The sequence below is a fragment of the Phycodurus eques genome, chromosome 16 (assembly GCF_024500275.1).
Source record: "Phycodurus eques isolate BA_2022a chromosome 16, UOR_Pequ_1.1, whole genome shotgun sequence".
NCBI classification, from domain to species: domain Eukaryota; kingdom Metazoa; phylum Chordata; class Actinopteri; order Syngnathiformes; family Syngnathidae; genus Phycodurus; species Phycodurus eques.
In genome coordinates this window covers 10607282-10625055 of record NC_084540.1, presented here as the reverse complement: position 1 = coordinate 10625055, position 17774 = coordinate 10607282, and the positions used below count along the sequence as shown (strand labels likewise).

Below are 17774 nucleotides of genomic sequence, written 5' to 3'. Positions count from 1 at the left end.
GGATGGCTCACAGTTCTGAAGGCCCGGATTCAAATCCAGCCTCCCCGTGCCTGCATGGGTTTTCTCCGGGTACTCCGGTTTCCTACACATCCCCAAACCTTGCATGGTAGGTTAAGTTAAGATTCTAAATTGCCCGTCGGTGTGAATGTGAGTGCGAACGATTGTATGTATGGTTGTCTGTTTCTATGTGCCCTGCAATAGGCTGGCGACCAGTTCTGGGTGTACCCCGCCTCTCGCCCAGTAAGCGGAGATAGCTATCCAGCACGCCCCCGACCCCAGTGAGGATAAGCAGTACGGAAAATGAATGGTGGATGATTTAACTAATGTAAAGCGGTTATAAAGTAACTTAAGTTGTAATAAACTAAACGTACAAGAGCAAACACAACCAATGACCCAATATTAACTTACTAGTCACTTAGAACTTGCAATAATAAAATAAAAAACAGTAAATGGCTGGTATCATGTCATACATAACAACAGAGTGAAGAGCACAAACTTAGGACTACTATCTTTAAATTAGTCCCCACCTCCACCAAAACTTTTATTACCCCTTCATTCATATCTTAGCACTGTTTATGCTTTTGCAAGGTCAAATGTACATTGGTATTTACAAATCAGTTGCACTAGAAGGGAGCAGAGAACGTAGAGCTCAAATGAAGATGTTTGAGCTGGACACCAAGCTCCAAATTCACAATTTGATTAGCAAACCATTTCATGCATTATCAATTTAACTTTGCTCATGTAATGGTGAAATATCAAGAGCTATGGTTTGTCACAATTGAACTGAGATCCTACTAAAACCCCATGAATGTATATTAAAATATAATGATACACTGCACTTTCTGAACTAAATGATGTATTACAGAACAAAAAGCTAAAAGCTAAACAGAACTGAGAAAGAGGCACATATGGCAGAAAATACACAACAATGTCACAGTACTTTTTTTTTCATTACACAAAAAAAGGAAAGTCTCTATTAACATGAGACAATGATTCGGCAGTTTTGGTTTGACAAACTATGAAGAGGTAACGTTATGTCCTTTCTGTGTTGGCGTGTCATGATGGCAGAGCATGCAGAGGTGAAGGACAAATCTACAGTCAAACATTGTGCTCAAGGCCAACGACCTGAAGCACATACGCACATGCAATCGTGGATGTCAGTTCTTCATTTGTAGCACAGTCTTTAAAAGAACGAGAAAAAGACAGGCGGTGTTTAGAAGCAGTCAGCAAAAGCAAAGCACACACACACACACACACACACGCGCGCACGCACACATGCGGAGCATGAGCAGGAGGCAAAGGTGGAAAAAAAAAAATGTACAAAAATCAGAGCAGGTATAGAGTGTTACTGCAGAGAGTTTGGTGGACAAGAGTCTGTCAGGTTGGATTTCGACGCTATAGGTTCCCCCACGTGTCTGGAGCAGGCCAGTTTTCAAGAGTGCCACTCTCACTGTGCTCCTGCTCACCCAAGGTGAAGCTCAATCTGTACTGCAGCTCAACCTTCTCCTAGAACACACACAAACACAAGAAGGTGTTAAGGACGGTCCAGACTCAAGAGTCCACTTAAGACACAAAGCTTAGACTCAAGAGGTCCCTAATAGGCAGAGAAGTCACACTGCAGCGGGTCCTCGTTTTATGACGAAGCTCTGTTCCTATGGCGACCTTTCTGGTAGCTTTCCTGGTCAATTTTGTAATAATGACACACCAAGAGGCCTACCTTGCCTGGGTTCGCCAGCAGCATGATCTGTGTGATAGCAGCGGTGGGAAGGATGGGATTGAACGCTGGGAGATCTGTTCCAGATGGCGGCTGCAACTTTACCGCCATTGACTGCAGGCGATATGTCGAAAGAATGCGTCATCAACTCATCACCCAAAAAATTTTTTTAAATAAAAACATATTCTTGCTGACCTTATGAGCAGAGATGTGCAAGTTCATGTTTGTGACGGGCACGGGAGCAGAGGACAGCATGGAGATGATCACCACCCGCACGTCAGGGCGTAATGGAGGCGGGTCGCGAGCGAAGTGGCAGAGAACCCGCAGGCTGTGTCCGTCAAAGACAGTCACTGGTAACAGACTGCCTGGAAGGCGAATCAATGTTATGACAGCGGGAGAGGAGCTTGAATGAATGTTACGAAATTAAAGTCTACTTACTGGGTTTAATGGATTCTAGAGGTACAAAAACATCAGCCAGTGAGTCCTCAACAGACGCAGTCTGTGTGTGCGCCGGATCAAATTTAGGGCCAAGGCTGGGGGCCCTTGAGTGGAGGTGTAGTGCGGGGCGCTCCGAGGTGAAGACCGGGATGGGGTTCGGGGTAATATTAGACCCCGACTTGTTCTGTAGATCTCTCAGAGTTGGTTTGACCTGCTGTTTGTCCCTACATGCAGACACAAAGACTGATTGACATTTGTAATGGACTCGGTAATATTAGTCATTTTTTCAGAGACGAAAAAGAATACGCCCACAAGTATAATTTTATTATCTGTGTACATGTGTTGCTCTACCGGTTGCAGCTCATTTTCCAATTTCGCATGGATGAGTTGAGCCTAAAATGTAATTCTGAAAAATCTCTTCATTTTTTTTTGCTTTTATGTTGGAATAAATAACTGTGTTTAGTGACTTTCCCGACCGATCTAGCGACCAGTTTAAAACAATCCGTGCCATGTACACATCATGTTGAGTGTTTCATTGGTCCAAATCAAGGTCGGGAGGAGTAATTGGTTTAGTATGTTTGTTCGAGTTATTGGCGTGCCAGTCCTAATATGTAGCTACAGACTTTTTCTCAATGATACATGACAACTAATCATTTATTGTAAATTATTCTACGGACCCACAAGCTACGGCTCACAGACCCCAGCTTGAGAACCACTATTTTAAAGCAAAGAACCTCCAGAAGACCTGTACCATTTGACGTGTTGGCCTTCGGGAGGGAGCGACTGCTGCAGCAGCGTCTTTCCCAGTAAGTCGAGTTCATCCAGGACCGAACCTCTGGGATCAGAGGCGGGAGCAACGGGGTGCGATTGGGAGGGAGGTTCCGGACTCAGGAGGAGACTGGGTGCTGCTTGGATGTCTGCATCGATGCTGTCAGACGACTTGAAGGAGAAATTGAGATGATACAACTATTTACAAGAAAATCATACAAATGCATCAATCACAGGATTGTTCCATGAACCCCAGGCACACACCTGGAAGGAGTCCCAGGCCGTGGAGTCCCCGGCAGGGTTAGAGGTGTGTGTTCCTTCACTTAAACCTGTGTGGGACAATACCGCAAAATGACTACTTCATCTCAACGCCCTGAAGTATTTTATGTTTAAAATCGACACCCTAAGCATCATCAGGGCTACGGTTACCAAGCGACATGAGCTCATCATCGAGTAGCGATATGCCAGTCTCCTGCGAGGTTGCATTGAGGCTGTCGGTGGGAGTAGGGAGTTCCGGGAAGGAGGGGGGCGACTGGGGTGATGTGTCCAACCCAGACAGATCCAGCAGTGCTGTCCCCACTCCTGGGTTAAAATGTCACTTTAGAATAACACGTGAAATGAATGTGTTCACTGATCACGTAGCGAGGCTTCACCAACCTGTCTGTTTTTGTGCGTTTAATGCATTGTTGCTGTTCACTATCTCCCCTTTCACCTGCTGTTTGTACAAATTGATGACATGGGTCAGGCTGTCATTGGCCTGCAGGATCTCCGCTGTGGAAAGCAAAAGAGAAGATGCTCTTTATTGTCATCACTGTGCTGATAACTGACAGTAACGGCTTTGTGGCTGATGTTGTTAGGTCCAGAATAGGCGCTGTCCTGCGGCGTTTCTTTAGACCAATTTCTCCAAGTTCCTGGTAGTCGTTTCTAGCATCACATCAATGACAAAACCTTTACAGACAACTTCTGTTTATGAAGTCCTACTCTGTAGCTCCTGTTCAACTATATGTTTGTGCAAAATACAGCATATCATGTGATCAACTAATCACAGGAAAGCAACTTGAGACAGTTAGACATGCAGATGACAATCAACACAATTTGCTGATATTGTTGATATCCACGCTTATCCAGGAATTACTGATCCATTTAGCTGTAGTTACGAGGGGCAGTCAAACAGTAATGTGCCCAATTTAATTTAGCCTACTAATAATTGTTTTTCTTTCCCTGAAATTTTCATGGTTTGTACTTTACTTTTTTGAAGGGTTTTTTTTTTAAAGTTATGTTTAAGACTTATCTTCCTGTCAGCCATTTTGGAAATTGGGTCATTGTTGGATGATCGTCAGAAGCAGAGAGCTGTGATTGCCTTTCTTGCTTTGTAAGTGGAACCACCACTATACATTTTCAAAAGGTTGCAAAATGTGTCTAGGAAAGCTGCAATAGGCTACATACAGCAGATAGTCAAAAAGTGGGTGCCCAACAATATGCAAAACAATGAAGGCATTTCCAAAATGGCTGACATAAAGAGGACAGACTTAAAACTTTTTTTCTTCGAAATAAACCTTCAAACCTTCGACCAGTTCAGGGTGTACCCCGCCTCTCGCCCGAAGATGGCTGGGATAGGCTCCAGTATGCCCGCGACCCTTGTGAGGATAAAGCGGTACAGAAGATGGATGGATGGATGGACCCTGAAAATTTCCCAACATTTTTTTATTAGTAGGTTAAATTAAATTGGGCTCATTACTTTTAGACTGCCCCTCGTATTTTATTTTTACACAAAATCATTGGACGTTTTCAGAAAGAACTAGACTGATTCATGCCTAAAAACTGAAAAGACAAGTTGAACCTTGAAAAGGTAGCAGAAGATTCCTCTGTACTACGTTTATTCTTACAATTTACACAGAAAACCAAATAACAAAAGCAGACATTAGAATACTGGAAAAATGTTGCCTGTTCTGATGAGTCTTAATCCTATTTGGTTTTGAGGGTAGAGTCAAATTGGCACCAGATCTTTTAAATCCTTTCATCCCATTAGCAACTATTTCATTGCAGACAGAGTTCCCCGCTATAAAATGGCATCCCACAGTTGAGGTAAAAAATAAATATAAGCAGACAATTATCAAAACACGCACTTATACAGTGGCACTATAATTCAGCTCATCACAATCAAAGCTTTTTAAGCGATTGGTGTTTTTTTTTTTTTTTTTTTTTTTTTTTAAATAGTATACAGGCCAGTCCGACAGTTGCCCGCCTTCAGTGTAGCACCTTGTTGTGCCGGGCAGCACTGAGGTCTGAGAACAGCTTAATTGCACACCCGCGACCCTAGGGAGGATAAGCGGAACGGAAGATGAATGAATGAATGAATGAATGAAAGGACAACACCTTCAGTGTAATACAGTAGCATGTTTAGCTGTTTTAATATTGATTGTTCCCACGCCACAAAGAGAATACATGCCTGTTAGTATTGTTGTATGCTGTTAGTATGTGCTGGTGCTACGTGTGTGTGTGTGTGTGTGTGTATATATATAAAGTAACAGGTGAATATAATTACTGTAACATCTACGCTAATTTCCGTTAGCCCATCAATAGCTTTTCGCATTATCGGCATTATTTGCATTATTTGCATTATGTTAGGATTAATCTAGCCTTTTATTAGACTAAAACAATAGTTGGTTGAACATTTTGGTGTTTAAATATAAAATGTTTAATTCTCTTTTGCTTTATGTCAGCTTTACAGTAAACTGGGAGTGACAGCTTGAAGAAAGTACACATTGCCTCTTACTTGGGAGAACTGTGCGACCAAGAAATCATGAATACTTTAAAAAGTATGTTTTAATAAGTTTAAATGTGTTTAAAAGTGTCTTTTACCAAGTTTAAATGTATCTAGCAGCAGTTCTCCCTGGAATTTACTGGGAGCAAAGCCAAAAGATATGAGACAACATCTAAAAGGGAGGACACAACACCAGCAGATTACCGAGGAATCCGGCTGACCTGCGTTGCGGGCTGCTTCAACCCTGAGTGAGCGGCCGTGGACGGGGTCGCTACAGCGAAGGGCAAGAAAAAAGGACGCGAGTCAATGCAAAACATTGACATCAGACTTACAAATAGATTTGAGCCACTTTTACAAGACCCTGGCCAAGAATGCTCATCCCATACATACAAGAAAAAAAATGGCACCCCAAACATTAATAGTTGGTGATGGAGCTGTCAAGGATGTGAAACGTTTTTGCGGTGAGAAGATCACCAAAGTCCTGGAGATCACTAATCAGCACCCAACTGTGAAATATGTCTTTATACACCTGGATGTTCTCAAGCAGAAATCAGAGGTACTGAAGCGAGATTTCGTTGATTTCCTAACAAAAGTGCAATGTTTGGATGCTGAGGTTTTATATTAGTGGATCTCTCCCACTTGTACGATTTGGAGATGAACGTTTCTCTAGGCTCAGTCAATTAAATAAGTGGCTCAAAGAAGTATGTACGGCACTATCCGTGAGTTTCAGTGACAATTTCTGCATTTCTTGGGAGTGCAGACATCTTTACAAGTCAGACGGTTTCTGTCTAAACAGACAAGGCGTTAGGTTATTGGCTGCCAACGTTTTTTTACGGTGTACATCATTCAGCGGCCCAAAAAGAAAATATTGGCCTTGGTCACACGGCCAAAGGACAAGGACAAAAAGATGCAGTTGTTCCCAAACAATCGGAGGAACAGGAGATAAGGCGACACGAGGCGCAGACGGATACATCAGCGTCATCCAAACAATCGGAGGAGCGAATGACATGAGATGAGCCAACACGTTAATCTCCCACACCCCTCCCTGCCCCATTGGAGCAAAGCCCAACGCAAAGTTCACTCTCTACTAGCCTAAATTCTCTGCTAGGTGTGACGGACACGATGAAACGATTGTCAATATTGGAATCCAACGCACGCCAAGCCAAGATCATCCTCCCATCCCCTCTCGCCTGAAACCACCGTCCACTAAGATGCGAAGGGCCCCTCCTCCACCCATGAAGAACCTTATCTGCAAATCTGACTGATATCTGCGGGGTCTTTTCCAGAATAAGTCAGACCCCTATGGAGATCAAGCATTTTTGATCCCTGTAATAACAAGGGACAGAAAGTTGGTCAAATAAATATGGCACAAAAAAGATAGAACTACGAACTTAGTGAGGATAAAATGTGACTCTATCAAACCATTGTCTCCAGTTATCTCTGCGAGACGAGCTCTTTTCAATATCAGGTCACTGGGTAATAAATCAATGTTGATTAATGACATGATTACAACCTATGATCTGGACATTTTGTTACTAAATGAAACATGGTTAACAGAAAGTAGCTGTAATTCCATTTTAAATGAGGCAACACCAGCAAATTTTAATTTTATGAACAAGTGTCAAATAGGGGAAAAAGGCAGTGGTATTGCTGTTATTTTTAAGTCATTATTTCAGTGTAAAGAAATTATACTGGGTGATTTTAGCTCTTTTGAATATCTTTGTTTTTTTAGTTAAAGGTGACCCAAAGGTTATTGTTTTAATAATTTATAGGCCTCCAAGATACAATAGAAAATGTATGGAGGAACTGCTGTCAGTTATTTCTACTGACTACAACTATTTTGTCATAATGGGAGACTTTAACATTCAAGTTGACAATAAAAATCTAAAGAAAGAACTCTCTGCTATACTAGACACATTTGATCTCTCTCAACATATTAAGAGTCCAACCCACACTCAAGGTCACATCTTAGACCTGGTCATCTCTAAGGATGTTGAAATTCTATCAATTGACATTAAGGATATGGCTATTTCTGACCATTTTTTTGAACTTCCAAAAGTTCAGAAAACCTCTGTCTATTAAGAAATTATACATAAATGAGAGTACCACCACTAAGTTGATGGAGATCATTGCTGTGCCACAAACTGTGAATGCTGAGACAGTTGACGAACATTTGGATAATTTCCCCTGTAAAAATCTCAAATGCCATGAATGCTGTTGCTCCTATTAAAACTATGACAATCTTGCGTTGACCTAGAACACCATGGAGGAGCACGATGGTAAAGACCTCTAAATCAAAGTGTAGGAAAGCAGAACATAAGTGGAGAAAAACTACAATCCAAATTGACTATGACCTCTAAAGACAAAGTCTTTGTAATTTTAACCAAGAGTTAGTCAGGGCTAGACAGCAACACCTTTCTGAAATCATCAGTAAGAACTTCAACAATACTTGCACATTTTGGTCTTGTTGGACCTCAGTGCAGCTTTTGCTACGGTAGATCATAATATACTGCTGCACAGGTTGTAAACGTGGGTAGGACTAAGTGGAACAGTCCTTAAATGGTTCAGGTCCTACCTGGAGGAAAGGAGTTATTTTGTAACCATTGGAAGTGTTCAATCTCATCGAATGGGAATGACCTATGGGGTCCCTCAAGGGTCAGTTCTTGGACCCCTCCTGTTCAGCCTGTATATGCTACCCTTGGGTAATATTTTTCAGAACTTTAATTTTGACTATCATAGCTATGCAGATGACACACAGTTATATCTAACAGTGTCTCCAGATGACTACAGTTCAATTGAGGTCTTGTGTCACTGTCTAAAACAGATAAATATCCGGATGAGCCAAAAAAAATTTCAATTAAACCACACTAAAACTGAGATAATTGGTTTTGGCAATAAAGAGGACTGCTGTTAGTAAATACCTGGATTCACGCTCTTTAAAAACCAAGACAAAGTCCGAAACCTCGGTGTTCTGATAAGATTCCGATTTGACTTTCAACAGTTATATCAAATCAATTACGAAAACTGCCTTCTAGCATCTGAAGAACATATCCAGAGTGAAGGCTTGCATGTGTCAAGCAGACCAGGAGGAGCTCATCCATTCTTTTATCTCAAGCAGACTTGACTATTGGAATGGTCTTCTGACTGGATTCCCTAAAAAGAGCATTAAACAGCTGCAGCTCGGGTTCTGACCAGAACAAAGAGGTCAGACCATATTACTCCGACTCTAAAGTGTTTACATTGGCTTCAAGTCAGCTTGAGAATAGATTTTAGTTCTGCTACTGGTCTATAAATCACTAAACGGTTTAGGTCCTGAATACATGATTGAAATGGTAATATAATATAAACCCAGTTGGGCTATGAGATCGACAGACACAGGTCCAATAGTGGAGCACAGAGTCCAAAGCAAACATGGTGAAGCAGCATTTAGCTATTATGCTGCACACAAATGGAATAAGTTGCCAACAGAAATGACGTCAGCCCCAAGTGCGCATGTTTTTAAGTCCAGATTAAAAACTCTTCTTTTTTTCCCATGCTTTTTAGAGCATTTCCACTTTTAAATTATATTTCTTGCACTGTACGCTGTTTTAATTGTATTTTTATTTTCGCTTTGTTTTAAATCATTATAGGCTGTTTTTTTTCTTAGTTTTAAAATGATTTTAATCATGTAAAGCACACTGAGTTACCTTGTGTATAAAATGGGCTATATAAATACATTTGCTTGGCTTTAAAGCGTGTGTGTGTGTGTGTGGGGGGGGGGGGGGGGGGGAGGTTAAAACTATTAAAAAGGTTTTTTAAAAAATATATGGTCTCTCTATATATTGCAGATTTTCACCTTTTGTGAGTGGGTCTGGAACGTATCCTCGGATAAACGCGGGTTTTACTCTATAGGAACATCAAAGCTCACCTAAAGCCTCGTCATTATCCTCCGTATCGCTTGCCAATCTGAACAGTGTGGGTCTCATTTTTTCGCAGCGCTGGTAAAGGTCCTGTTAACACATGTATGCTTACGATCAAAATTACATTTCAGCTGACATTAAGAGATTAAAGGCGACGCTCTTTGCACTCACCTGTATGAGCTCTGAGTTGCTCTGAGTTGTGGTGTTAGCGTCGTAGTCCTGCAGGAGCTGAGTCAGCAGACAGATGCTCTCCTTTACCTCCTGGATGGCACCCTCGCGCTTGGACACCTTCTCTGCTCGCTTCTGATCCTACAACAATTTAAAAGTGACTTCACAGTGCAATGCACAGTGTGACTATCTTTGTGTGCACAATTTATTTTTCATTAAAAAACAAGGGATCATTCTGCGGTTTTTGTTTTGAGGGAGGGAGGGTTACCTCTTGGACCATTTCCTTGATGAGTTTGTTGGCGGCCTTCAAGTCTTCAGGATGCGAGCTGTTCAGCAGGCGAGACAACATCTGTCAAAGCCAAGAGGAGCTTTAAAACGAGGTGAGAGCAGTCATGGCAGGGTCTGACAGACGTTATTGTCACGTGGAAAAGCTATATTATGTCCAGTTTCAGGGTTCTTACTTTGGACTTTTCTTCATCTTCAAAAATGGCATTTTTAGGTCGAGGTGGAGGAAGATTGGGTAGTTTATCAGGTGGAAGTTCTGGGTCTTGTTTGATAATACCTGCAAAACAAAAGAAAAAAATCTTCATAACAGTAATTTAATTTTCCAGCCATAATTATAGGGCTGTTGAATTTTTATAGTTTGCCTTCAACTGTAAACATTGAACTATTTGTCCAACAAGGATGTCTACTAGTGTGCAGAAGTGTCAAACAGTCATGGAAGGCAATAGTGGGGAAAAAGAAAAACATTACTAGTGAGAAAGTCATTCTACTAGTGCGCCCTCGTCATTGTACGAGTGTGCTGCAATTGTGTTACTCGTGAAGATAAAGAGTGTACTAGTATATGAATCTTAAGATGGATATCAAATAAAATGACTAATGGCTTTCCATTCACCTCCTACCTTGTTTCTTTAGCATCTGATAGGCATCTACAATTTTGGCCTCATCGGGCAACCCTAACGTCCAGCCATAGATTAACTCCAAGACCTTCTTCTTCACTGGCTCTGGTGAGCGTGAACCCAGGTACTGTGTGAGGACAACACATATACATCACATGTACTGTATGGGGAAAAGCTATGCAGAAATGTTCACAAGCGAGACCCTCACGACAAGAAGATATCTTACCTTTGGTGAAACTACTTTGATAAGCTCATTAAGGAAGCGGAACTTGCCCACTTCATTGTGAAAGCGTTTCCCACAGTTTTTCATACACGACTCCAGAACCTGGTGGAGAAGCATGCGCATTAATTAATGTCCAAAGGATAAAAACATATACAGTAGGTACACCCGCCCTCCACATGTGCAAAGACACTGGCACACACTTATGAGCAAAAAAACTAAAATGTATCTTAACATTGGATTTTATTAGAACATGCAGTTGTACTTTATTATGGCTGGTGAGTGCATTTACCGCTAGCCCCTTTTACAGCATATGCTCAAGTCAGGATTTATGGAACTTTTTTCCAGTAACAGAGTTGGGAGCTGTGCTGACATATATGCAAGTATAAATATAAATGCCAGAGTCTGACATTAACTGGATGGGTTATCAAATAAAGGGTGGCCACTCGCAGCATACTGGTAATGATGAGTGTATTGTAAGGTGAAGGTAGTAGTCCTGGTTTTGAATTTAAAAATTGGATATATAAATCACTGCCATTTGTGGGGATTGGCCGCGAATAGCGAAAATCTGCTCATAAATGATGCTCTCCCAAGAAAAAAGAGGTTTATAATTTCCTATGGATGCCACAAGATGGCAAAGCACTATTTTTGTTTAAATGAAACGCCTCAACACACCTCAACAGTTCCTTGACACCAAGATGCCATGAGATGGTGGCAAAGCATTATATTTGTCTCAATGAAACACCTAAACTAACTTCAACATAGTTCTTTGACACAAAGATGCTACAAGATGGCGCCAAAGTAATACTTGTATTGCCTTGGCCTGTGCACAAAAACAGTGAATGAGTGAGTTTTTCAGTTAATGAGGAAAGGTTTTCCAAAAATATGCCAATATGTGAATTTGTGAATACAGAAATGAGAATATGTGAGGGTTCACTGCACATTAGGGCTGCATCTAATGATTATTTAAATAATCGATTAATATGTAGATTTTTCTTTTTTATTAATTGGGGAATCAGATAAAACCAATTAATTAATTTACATCCCTTTATTCAAAAACAGGACATTAGAAAATGCACAAATTTATTATGATTCAGTTACTGGTTTGGTCCATGACATTTCTGAGAAAAGAAATTAAAAAAATAAAATGTTGATCATTGTTTTCTAAAGTAAAAGCTGATTTTTGCAAATTTCTTGTTTTAATTAAACACAAAGATAATCAGTGTGCTTTCACGAAGGACTACAAAAATCTGAGAATACTTACTGTTGAGAGGCTAAAATTTGGACAATTTAGATTTAAATGATTAAACGATTATCAAAATTGTTGATTTTGTGGATTAATCGATTCATTGTTGCACCTCTACTACACGTGCATTACATAAAATCAGATTTGGGCATTTGAACCTGCAGTGTAAATTCAGCCTAGAAAGATGATACGCAGACTCAGCCGGTAAAACAAGCATGTCAAGGTGCCACATCACGAACGGGGAGCTAGATAAACCGGATCCAGCCTATCGGAAACACCGGGATGCCAGGGAACAGGTGTGAGGCCTAACACCCAATACTGTCTTTTCCCTTCCTGTTGTGCTGAAAAGATATTGTTGCTGTCTGGCATGTACTTAATACACAAAAGCATAATACAGGATGTTCTGTTACAGCTAAGCTATGTTGCAGAATGTCTTTGTAAAAGAGCCTGCTGTAAACCAGGAGCATTGATATCGCGTAAGATAATTTCGACAATCTGTTTGAGATCGGATTTTACCACAAGAGCCTGCATGGCTTCCCACTCCTGCGGAGATTGGATCTTGTGAGCCAGCAGCCTGGTGGCCAGCTGAGGTCTGCAACACAACACGAAATCCAAGACTTGAACAACAATTGCATCACATTAGCCAGCTGTGTGGGCTGACAGAAGTACCATTTGACTTTAACCATTGTAATCACAGGTTTTTGAAGGCTCTTTTCAGACGGCGACTGAATTGATTGTTAAAAGTTAGCTCATTTGAGTGTCCTTTGTAGTGGATAAATAACTTGTTCTGATGCAACAACATGTCTTGTCCCCTCCTCTTACCCCTCCAAATCATTGTTGAGCTGTTCACAGAACGCATTGATGCTGCTCCAGTCGGTTTCCCTATTCAGTGGGTTGGTTGCTCTGTCTGTAATATCAAACAATCAGAAAACAGAGGTTGTGAATGAAATGGTTAATTTACTACATAATAAGTAGACCGCTATAAAGTTACAAAAGATGTCAACGCAGTACAATAGTCGCAATGCTATGCACCACTTCGTCTGAAGATAAAATCAGGAATCCTTTGTCTAGCCATCAGGCCCGACATACAAGGTGTCGAACTTACAAATGGTGAGCAATACAATAGTCAGCCGAACGGCCCAAAGAATACGTCACCGAGCAGCACAAACACGGTTTTTAATTTACCGTTTTATTTTAGGGTGTTGAAGTTATTTTTCATACAAATATTTACTGTAATCATTACTTAACTACTGCATTGGCATAGGTTAGTGAAAGGCTAAGGCACGGCTTAAGAATACCTGGTTTTCATGCAGTAAAAGACAGCTATATTTATTATTTTACTACTATATTACTTAATTATTTTATGTTCAGGGCCTATTAGTGTTTTTCCTACAAATATTTCCTTGAGTTACAACATTTCTAGGTTCGAAATGGCTCGCAATGAACGGGTTTGTGCAGACGTAAGAATATGCTGTCAGGCACTACAAGAGGGCATGCTCAAAGAGCGCCGTACTAACGGTTTTTCATTAGATTTTTTTTTATTTATGGGCTAGAAGTGTTTTCCATACAAATATTACCTCTATTTGTGACTCAACTACTGCATAAGCATAGGTCATTGACAGACCTTGGCGCAAATTCGGGAAGGAATGCAACCCCGTTGTAAACAGAAGGCCCCTTGTACAACTACAGTAGACACCGACTACGTTCAAACAACACTAAAACAGTGGTTCTCAGACCTTTTTCATCAAGTACGACCTCAAAAAATACATAGCTTTCCAAGTACTATCATAGTGACCAACATTAAAATATAAGTGTAGTAGTTTTTATCAAAATCCAAAACAGTTTTTCCCCTAAAAAGTGAAATTAATATTGTTGTAAGCCACTGTAACATTATGTTGTTTGAACATTAACACTGTGCTTTAATGCAGGAAATTAAAGACTGTACCTAAATAATGATTCAATTAAAACATTCCATGTAAAATTTCAAATAAAATTGTACCTAAATAAATTTAAAAAACAAATAAAATTTCTAAACAATGCAAATGTGTTGTGCTTAAAAGTTAAACCTGTACTTAACATACTGTGCTAGATTTTCAACAAGATTAAAAATGTGAATGTTTTCATTACAGCCAGTAAATACATAAGTGTCAAAACTGGATCATTTAAGCCAGATTCCCAACCGCTGGTGCATGATAGATCACCAGCTATGCTGCGAGAAATTATCCAATTGCACTTAATTGGTAAGATATTGACTCACTACAAAATGTACCTTTGTTCTATGACCAATGCCACGAGACGTATTGTGGCATGGGAGATTATCTGATATCGAGATTCCACTCGATAGCAGAAGGCATATAATTTAAAATCCCACAAATCTCAGATCGAGCGCCTGGGTGTGTTTTAAAGCTGTAGTACGTAACATTTGTGGGCCCCTCGGCTGGAATTCTGCATTACGACAACAGAGCTTCGCTATGACAGAGGCTATGCCAAAGCCCCCACCTCCCCACCCTCAGCCACTGTGTGATTAGACAACATTTTTATTCTGTTTTGAAGGACAGCGGGCTGGGGAAAAAAAGATGCTTCTTCGGAGGAGGTCATTGTTGTAAATTCCCTATTATTACTGCGTTTTGTGCCAGCATTGTTCGGACGGTGCTGAATTTTGTGTATTTGACTTCAGGCACCATGTTGGGCAGTTAAAGGGTCCTCAGGAAGTTGTTAGTTTGTTCACGGCAGTTACTGTTTTCTTGTCACAACAAAGCCTGTCGGCGTTTGTGATCAAGACATCAAACAGAAATAAACCAGGCAATGCAATGCAGACAGTCAGTCAGTCCCTATCATTGCTGCATTTACGCATGCATTGTTCGATGTGGAACGTTGTGTATTTTACGCCAGGCACCTTGCTTGGCAGCTAAGAGGTCCTCGGAAAGACGTGTTGAGTTCATTTGTGGCAATTATTGTTTTCGTTTACAAAGTAATTAGCACATTTTTTATTTATTTTTTTTCCACAGAAACACAAAATAATGCATTTTGTTGGCTTTTTACAAATGGGAAACAAGGGCCCGTGCTCCCCCATTTCTAAGTAAAATGTGTAATTTCCTGTTTGTCACATCTGATCCATGATTTTTGTTGCCAGCAAGCGTGGAGTGTGAGAATGTCGCTGGTCAACAGTCAACAAAAAATATAAAAGATCAAACACTGAAAAATACAGCAAGATGTTAGAGGAGCTGATAGGTTTCATCAGTATTTTGTCATTTCCTCTAGTAGTGGTTCTGGTGAAAATAACTTTTTTTTTGTTTTTTTACATACTGCAGCTTAGTGCCATCTGTGCCAACTGAGGCCAGTAAGAGAAGCCTTTTGTACTTTGGCATTATATCCTGGAATGCCATTCAGCGTCAACTCAAACTGGCCTCATTTGTCTCTTTGTATAGTTTGAAACTAAAAATGGTTCAATTTCGTGATACCAGTTCCTCTTACTGTGGCATTTAGAGTTTTTCTTTGCACATTGACTTTGAAAATTTTCCTCATGGTGTTGTGAATATGATAGACTGCTGTTGTTTTCTTCTTGCATTATATACATTCAGTCAGTATTTATTGCTCTTCATTCTGGGTTGATGGTAGTCTTCTGTTTGTAATTGTACTGTTTTTTTAATGTACTTTTTGTGAACTGTGTTCTTATTAGACTTTACGCCGATTTTATTGGCCTTATCGGTATCGGCCGATAATTAGCATTTTATGCTGATTGGCTTTAATGTCATAATTCGCCGATCTGACGACATCATTGATTTATTCCACGTCGCCATCATGCACAGTATATTTGAATCCAAAAGCTAGTTTATTTTTAGCCTTGTTGCGTGTCTTTTGTCGTAGTCCTGTAAATACCTGACGGCCAATACAGTTATTTATATTTATAAAAAAAAAAAACATGTCGGCGTTGTGGAACAGACATGTCTGAGACAGACAACACGTAATGCCCGGGATCAGACTACAAGACAAATTTGCTCTTTCACGCTTGCACTATGTCAGACTACTGCAATAAAATCTTGTATTCCGATACCACCCCATCCCATTTTTTACAATCAGTGGGCCTTATCTTGTCAACTAAAATTCGACCGGATACACTTGTTACCGTGGCGACGACAACAAGAGTGGAGCGCACCGACTGTATTATAAAAACAAAATGGGGAAAAACGTGTGTTGCCCAGGACAGGAGAGGACGTTCGTTTAAGGCTTGCTTGGGGTATGTTCTCGTACATTAAATGCGATACGGCTCGCAAGCAGGCAACAAAACGTTATGCAGCCTAGCAAACTACTGCTAAGCGAACGGTTGGCCGAATCATGCTCTAAAGTTTCGGTGTGGGTGAAGTAATTTAATTAAAAATAAAGTAATTTAATTACAGTAAGTTAGCACGCATTATTTCTGTCATGTTGTAATGTTGGTTTGACCTAACTGATTAGAATACACGATATGACTAGAGCAGTGATTTCCAACCTAATGGAGCCAAGGAACATATTTTATAATTGAAAAATCTCACGGCACACGAACAAACAAAAATGTCACAAAAGGTGGATACATTTATTACTGTATTTACTTCCTGCCATCAGGAGACGATTCATTTGTTGTTTGTCACTATGCCTGACTGGCATAAAATAGAGGAACAAAGATACATTATTTATTGTAAATATAATTTCTTGAGCAATTAGGTACACAAGTATATACAGTAAATAAACAGGTCATTTAAATAGACTGTCGTGTGATCGGATCGGTGATTGGTTATCGTTTTTTTAAACTCGCAGAGCGGCCACAAAAATCCTGATCGTGTAAAGCCTAGTTCTTATATGTATGCTTTGTCGTGTTATGACATGAACTGTGTCGGATCAACCGTGAAAACGCGACCAAAGTGGCTTTTATTTTCTGGTTAAATATAGGTTTGGATTGATTGATAGCAGCAGACAGAAATAATTAAATGCTCTTCCACTAGATGGCAGAAGATACATAACCTGTGTATCCACTTTTTGTGACGTTTTTCTTTCGTGTTGTGCAGTGAGATTGTTTTCTAATGTAAAATATATAGGCTTGGCCAAATAACAACAAAAAAAAAAATAATAATTTAGAAAATTTTATTTATGTATGAGCTTCTCACAAGCAAGCAGCCACCTTTCGTACAGTGGCGTTAGCTTTGGTGATGTGTACTCGACGGTGTTTCGGGCAAATCCAGAACTTTCATACGGGTCAACAGCTTTAATACACTCAAAGTAAGCCGCGTTAATGGAACCGGGAGTCCCCAACGTCCTGTCACGTAGCATAGTGCTAATAAATCAAGCCATGAAGCTAAAAACAAAAACAAAAAAACGCCAGTCTATGCTGTGTTGACAGCTACCAGGTACAGGTAGCCAGGGAGCTAGGTTAGCATCCTGTGTGTCACGGAACCGCCTGCAGCATTCGCTGGCCGCTTAAGCGACACTGACAGCTCACACATAGCATGCGGATATTATATTATGTATGTTCCGGGACCATTTGCGAATAAAACACGTTAATTTTAGCACAAATACTCACTAATGCGAGACTCCAAACTCTCCGTATCGGGAGGAGCAGCCATCACAGCGAGATTTATGTCGTTACGTTCGTGCGTCAGCCTTGTGACGAGCTACGTAACGGCA

The 17774-nt window shown here is 40.4% G+C and overlaps 1 protein-coding gene across 1 annotated transcript; it reads right to left on the bottom strand.

Annotated features, from left to right (window-relative positions):
- Window positions 1-433: 433 nt before the first annotated feature.
- Window positions 434-17753, bottom strand: gga1 (golgi-associated, gamma adaptin ear containing, ARF binding protein 1). Its single transcript, XM_061700661.1, has 17 exons — window positions 17671-17753; window positions 12939-13023; window positions 12633-12708; window positions 10877-10975; window positions 10654-10777; window positions 10213-10313; window positions 10020-10100; window positions 9755-9892; window positions 9592-9673; window positions 3578-3691; window positions 3350-3502; window positions 3185-3249; window positions 2904-3091; window positions 2153-2376; window positions 1910-2079; window positions 1718-1828; window positions 434-1506 (listed from the first exon to the last, which is right to left on the bottom strand). The coding sequence occupies exons 1-17, from the start codon at window positions 17711-17713 to the stop codon at window positions 1396-1398; spliced, it is 1965 nt and encodes a 654-aa protein (XP_061556645.1). The 5' UTR covers window positions 17714-17753; the 3' UTR covers window positions 434-1395.
- Between the last annotated feature and the right edge of the window lie 21 nt (window positions 17754-17774).